Genomic DNA, 6,147 nt, shown 5'->3' on the forward strand with positions numbered 1-6,147 from the left:
TGGCGGGGGTGATGGATGAAGGGGGTGGCGGTGATGGTGGCTCGGGTGACAGTGGCTCAGGTGGCGGCGACATAGGCGACAGCGGGGATGGCAATGGTGGCAGGGGTGATGGCGGCAGTGGCGACGGTGATTTTGGGGACGGTGGGGATTGGGGTGGAGGCAGGGGTAACGGCGGCTCAGGCGACGGCGGGGATGGTGACAGTGGCTCGGGCGACAGTGCGACGGTGGCAGGGGCGACGGGGGGGATGGCGATGGTGGCAGTGATGACGGCGGGGATGGTGACGGTATCTCAGGCAATGGCGGGGATGGTGACGGTGGCTTGGGCGATGGTGGCTCGGGCGACGGCGGGGTTGGCGACAGTGGCAGGGGCGACGGTGGGGATAGCGACAGTGGAAGGAGTGGAGGAGGGGTTGGCGGCGGCAGGGTTGGTGGCGATGGCAGTGGTGACAGCGGGAATGGACACGGTGGTTTGGGTGATGGAGGCAGTGGCGACGATGGTTTGGGTGATGGGTATGGAGGCAGGGGTGATGGTGGCAATGGCGACGGTGGAGATGGTCGTGGCGGCAATGGTGGAGGCGGGGATGGCGATGGTGACGGCAGGGATGGCGACGACAGCAATGGTGATGGCGGGGATGCTAATGCGGATGGCGACGGCGGGGATGCTGATGGTGACAGTAAGAAGAGCATGGAGGACCTCATCACCAACGTCGGCGCTGGTCTTTTGCACTGAAAAACATGTTAGCAAGCTTATAAAACACGTATTTTGACCAGCATTTTCCCCTTAATTCAAGCGGTGGTGCTCCTGCTCCAGCGGCCGCCACCCCGACAGCTAGCGGTGCTGTGGCTCCCGCTCCAGCTCCCAAGGAGGAGAAGGAGCCGTCCGAGAAGGAGGAGGATATCCCCGTTCGATTAAGCGACAGCTTCTTTGGTTGTCTTGTAAGGCTTTTTGAGGACAATCTCCCTTCTTTTTGCGTTCCACAAGCACACGCTGTACTAACTCTTCGAACAGCTTAGTTATGTAAATGGCAGTTAAATGGAACAGAGCAGAAGGTGCTGAACAACAACATAGGAAGCAGCAGGCGGAAGGCTTTACAGGGCCTTTGCGGTGGACTTCTTGCCCCAGTTGCAGTCTATTGGAGCGACCCCCGTATCGTCTTTGTTTTGAGGCAAAGTGCCGCAATGCATCCTCCCAATCTTGCTCGGCAAAATCGGGCCAGCAGGTAGACGTGAAGTACAGCTCTGTGTAGGCGCAGTCCCATAGCAGGAAATTTGATAGCCGTTGCTCCCCGCTGGTTCGGATAAGCAGGTCCGGATCCCCAACGAGAGAATGAGTCATGTGTGTTGACAGACGGTCCGACAGGTGCTGTACCGTCACCTAGGATGCAGAATAGACAAGAGCAGGGCAAACGCTCGACAACATTATCAAGCGGGGAAATATGAAGGTGTGAATCAATTGCAACGTACCACACGAGGATGCATATCATCAAAGCTTGCTTAAAGCTGTCACATCCTAAGTCATGCATGGTAGGTAGAATCCACAGTCCACATATTTTCCATTATTCCCCATTATGACATTCCATATCAGTTTCCGCACCTGGTCAGGGCTTAACTTGCCCTGTTGCACCTCCGTACATAATTGCTGCACAGCTTGGATGATATCTTGCCGACCACCGTACGACAAACAAATGCACAGAAGTAAATCTGTGTTGTGAGCCGTCTGCTCCTCGGCCCTACAGCAAGGAACAACGAATACATCAGCAATAAGCAAAGCAACCGTAATTGGCAGCAACATTTATCTCAGCAATCGTATCCGACCTCACAGCACCACCCGGTTACTACCTAAAACCGTTTCGGTGTGGAGACTGCATGCCTGCTGTCCATGGGTGCATGCAAGCATGTTGAGACGGCTAGGTTGCTGGCTAGCTGGCAGTATGCTCCTCAGTACCTGCTCTGCCACTGCCCCCACCCGCTTCCCCTCCGTTTCCCGCCCGTTCAATTGCAGTAATAATAACACAGTGCAAAAGCGCACTCGTGTAGTCATCCCTACTTCCACACCCTAACCCCAACCTATACAACTGCACAACTGGCCGTCCACCCTTTTATCCCAGCACTTGCCCGGCCCCCTCACCCCAACATGGCACACCGCAGCGATTCCGGCAGAGCTGTCCGGTCGCCCGCAAAGACCACCCGTACTCCCTGCGCGTGCAGCTCCGGAACCTCCAGGATGAGGGTTCGTTCCATGAGACGCATGAGAAAGGCCACCTCCTCACGGCCACGTTCCCAGTTCTCCGTACTGAAAGCATAGACCTGAAGTTTACGGGCCCAAACATTCGTGTGCGCTTCTTTTTGATAAGGTGTGCTATATACATACATACATGTGTGTACATGTATGTGCATGCGTATGATGTGTGGGACAGGGCGGTCATATGTTCACCCTGTGGCCGCTACCCTGCGAAACCCTGCCTTCCCCGGTATTTCGGGGCACCTTCATTTAGTCACTCTAGTCAATTTCTTAGTGGATCGCTCAGGTTCAGCACTCAGCTCCACTACCAGCATCCAACGGAATCTGCCGGATCGACAGCGGCCCAACTCCATTCCTGGTCGGTTCGCGAGCCAACTTTATCCCAGGTCTCCACCGTCCATCGACTAGGGGCACTTTACCTTCCACCATCGGAAGGATTTTCGACCGTGATAGGTCTCGATCCCGGGATCTCCCGGGGGCAATGGTCCGTGCCTTACCAGTAATGCCTAACCTGAGTATGCTATGCGTATGTATGTACGTAGGTATGTGTGTTTCTCTGGCCGCCATGGACCTAGTCTCTGAGTGTCTGTCGGAGGCTTTACGCTTATGTAGACGAACGCTGTTGAGATGGAAGAGGCCTAGGCAAGAGAAGCGAAGTGGACGTCCTAGGTGATGAAGGGATTCCCCGTCGACACGTGTGTATCAGTATGTACGTGGACGTGTTTTGGAAACAAAATGCATCTGGCCGGGCTTGGATGGCTAGCTGCCATGCCCTTATGGAAAACATATGTAATATATGTATCCACGCGTCGATCGCATGGCCCACCGTCAGCGCTTTCACCCCATCACGTCGGCAAAACTCCACAACACGGCGTAGCGCTTTGACGCCCTCCTCATGTCCCCGTCTCCAGTCCCCACCACGTCGGCAGCCCCAGCGGTAATTGCCGTCCATAATGCACTGTGCCATCAAGGGAAGAGGGACCGTTGCTGGGGGTGGTGTGCAGGTTGTGGCACCTCCCGCTTGCGCAGGAAACACGGCGAAATGGCACACCGCGACATGAGTTGGGACGGCGCCTTCCGAGCGAGAGCTGCTTGCTTGGGAACCAGTCAATTGCCTTGCATACAATTGATCGGCAAGTCCATCAAAACCATATCGTGAAAAATGGGGCTGCTGTAAGAGTGCTCTGCATGCTGCCCTAGGAACTTGTCTGACAACAGCACCGTTGGATTTAAGCATTGTACTGTCTTTTAATATAATCTCAAGTAATTGGCATGTACCATGATGGATTGGGGAAAGGTTGTTGATTCGCTTTTGTCATACTCGAAAGTTGCTGTCGCAGAGGGCCTTGCGTGCGCTTCGTGCCTGGTTGGTCTTGAGCTTTACTCTTGAGCGTAGTTTGCTGTTGTACAATGTTGAATTCTGCAAACGCCCAGCGCGCTCTGCGCTCGGAAGGGCCTTCGCCAACAACACCTGCTCTGCGGCGGACCAGCCAGGTGCAAGCCCATACTTGGTTTTTAGGCTACCGGCAAGCACATGGAGCCAGAAATGTTACAAAATGCAATGCCCAGTCATTTGGCCGCGGTCAGCCGCCGAACCAGTCGCAACCGATGTCGTTGGCTCGGAGACCCTTCTACGATCCTATCGAACCTATGCAGTCTCCTTACATAAAACTCTCGGACGTCATGGATAAGGATGTCATTTCAAGCTCCTCTGGCCGGAAACTGGGCAAGCTGGGCGAGGCCTGGGTGGACACATCTCGTCTTGAAGTGACCTGTTTTGACCTGGAGAGCAACGGCACTTTTGGCGTCGTGCCACTGTTGACGATTAGGCAGGTTGGCGACGTCGTTCTGGTCCAGGAAGACGGAGTGCTGAGACAGCCGCTGGACAGCCGGTTCGGCTTCACCAAGCTGCTGGGCTGGGAAGTCCGCACGCCGAGCAACCGGGCCCTGGGCAAGGTACGCAGCCTGGCCCTGCCCAACCGCGCTCAAACCCCTCCTTTTCGGCCTTACCCTTGTCTCTCTTGTTCCTTTCACCCTAGTCAGCCCATCCCCACATCCTTGGTTATCAGTTCAAGGCACTTGCCAACCCCGCACCCTAAAAAACCCTAAACTCTCCCAAACCTTTTCAAACACCCTCGCAACTACCTTCCTATGCCACTCATCCAGGTCCGAGACTTGACCTTCAGTCGCGACACCGGTACCATCAGCAAGTTTGAATTCGATGACTTTGGTCTGCGCTTCCTGCATGCCGACTTTTTCGACCGCTTCGCTGTATCCGCAGATGCCATTCGGCATTGCGCCTACGGTATCATCTCCCTGGCCGCCGACAACGTGCAATACCAGGAGAAACAGGGCCTGCTCAGCAGCCTACTTCGCCGGGTCGGTGGCGCCCAACAACTCGCCGGCTTGCTCGCGGATGGCTCTCGTGGCAGCGAGGCTGCTGGTTTCCTGCCGCAGGGTTACTCGTACGAGCAGTGGCAGAGCGATGTACGGATGTGGGAAGCGCAGACGGGCTGTAGCTATGAGGAATACATGATGCTGCAATCGGGGGGTCAGCAGCAGTTGCTCTCTGGGTATGGTGGCAGTGGCGGTGGTGCGCGGCGCAGCTCTAATGTGTTGCCGCCGGGGCGGCCCCAGCAGCAGGCGCTACTGCCGGAGGCGCGAGGGCCGGGATCCGGAAACTACTACGCACTGCCGCCGGCAACGAGCAGCAGTAGCAGCGCTAACTCCTCGTCCTACCCGGTGCAAGCACGCCCTGGGGCTGCTGCAGCAATGTACGGCGCCACCGCATCTATGCCTCCGCCTCCTCAGCAGCAGGTACAACAGCCGCTGCAAGAGCAGCAGCAGCATGCGTACGGTGGAGCAGCCACGACATCGTACAGTGGAGGGTACGCCAGTGGCAATGTCGATCCTCGCTTCCGCGGCACTGCAGCACCAGCTCCTGTTGCCGCCGCGGGGCCTTCCTCCCCGCCAGTCGCCGCCGCCGCCACCACGACCAAGCCACCGCTACGAAGCGCGCCCGGCGCCCAAGGCCGCTACCCGTCATCACCATTACCACCGCAACAACAACAACAACAACAACAGCAATGGTCTCCGCAGCCACAGCAGCAGCAGCAGCAGCAGCAGCAACCACAGCAGCCGTCGGGACAGAACCAGACATGGGGCCAGCAGCCACAAGAACCACAGCCACAACAGCAGCCGCCGGGTGTTCAGCGACCCCCCTGGCCGGGGGCAGGTCCCGGAGGTCCTAGGGCCACCGCGCCAATAGCTCCCGGCGGGGCCCCCAACCCGGTCCCGATGGCCGCTGCTGCTGCTGATGCTCCTGCTACAGGGGCATCGCCGGCGGCGGGTATGCAACAGCCACTACCACAGCCGACCCCTCAAATACCCCAGCAGCAGCAGCAGCAGCAGTACGGGGCATGGCCGGGGACATTGGCCGGCGCTGGGGGCAGCGGCAGCGGCAATGGGGGGGGCCCGTTGCGTGTGGAGGAGTGGCCGGCTGCTCCGGCGGCGGCTGCTCCCCGCGAATCGCCCCAGGGCTACGATCCCCAGCAGCAGCAGCAGCAGCAGCAGACAGCGACGTGGAACGATTACCCGGGCGGTTGGAGCCCTTCGCCGCTTTCGCAACAAGCAGGCTCTCAGGGTCCTATGCCGCAGCCACAGCAGCCACAGCAGCAGGCGGCAGTGGCGGACGCGCCCGGCTGGGACATGGGGCCCTCGACAGCGGCGGCGGCGCCCTCTGGGTCAGCCTCAGCCCTCCGCCAACCTCCGTATGCTAACTAACAGGGTTCGTTGCTGCACCTGACGCCTGACGGCCTGGGGGGTCGTCTTCCACTCAGGCGGTGAGGAGGGATTCTGGTGGTCTCAAGGCGCTGGTGGTGGTGGTGGGGGCTGGTCGGAAGGGG

At 58.4% G+C, this 6,147-nt stretch overlaps 2 protein-coding genes across 2 annotated transcripts in view; one reads left to right on the forward strand and one right to left on the reverse strand.

Moving 5' to 3' along the window:
- Nucleotides 1-3,652: 3,652 nt before the first annotated feature.
- On the forward strand, nucleotides 3,653-4,761 carry VOLCADRAFT_107799 (uncharacterized protein; the record flags this gene model as incomplete). Its single annotated transcript, XM_002957701.1, has 3 exons — nucleotides 3,653-4,198; nucleotides 4,409-4,625; nucleotides 4,700-4,761. 3 exons carry the CDS (start codon nucleotides 3,653-3,655, stop codon nucleotides 4,759-4,761), a joined length of 825 nt encoding a protein of 274 aa, XP_002957747.1.
- Nucleotides 4,762-5,567: 806 nt separating this feature from the next.
- The window catches only part of VOLCADRAFT_98876 (uncharacterized protein), a gene marked incomplete at both ends in the record, with an annotated part of 9,836 nt that continues 9,256 nt past the window's right edge, over nucleotides 5,568-6,147 (reverse strand). The window contains one exon of the mRNA XM_002957729.1: nucleotides 5,568-5,684. Within this exon, the coding sequence (XP_002957775.1) occupies nucleotides 5,568-5,684 (117 nt within the window). The remainder of the gene's footprint in view (nucleotides 5,685-6,147) is intronic.

Source organism: Volvox carteri (assembly GCF_000143455.1).
Source record: "Volvox carteri f. nagariensis unplaced genomic scaffold VOLCAscaffold_78, whole genome shotgun sequence".
In the NCBI taxonomy this organism is placed as follows: Eukaryota; Viridiplantae; Chlorophyta; class Chlorophyceae; order Chlamydomonadales; family Volvocaceae; genus Volvox; species Volvox carteri.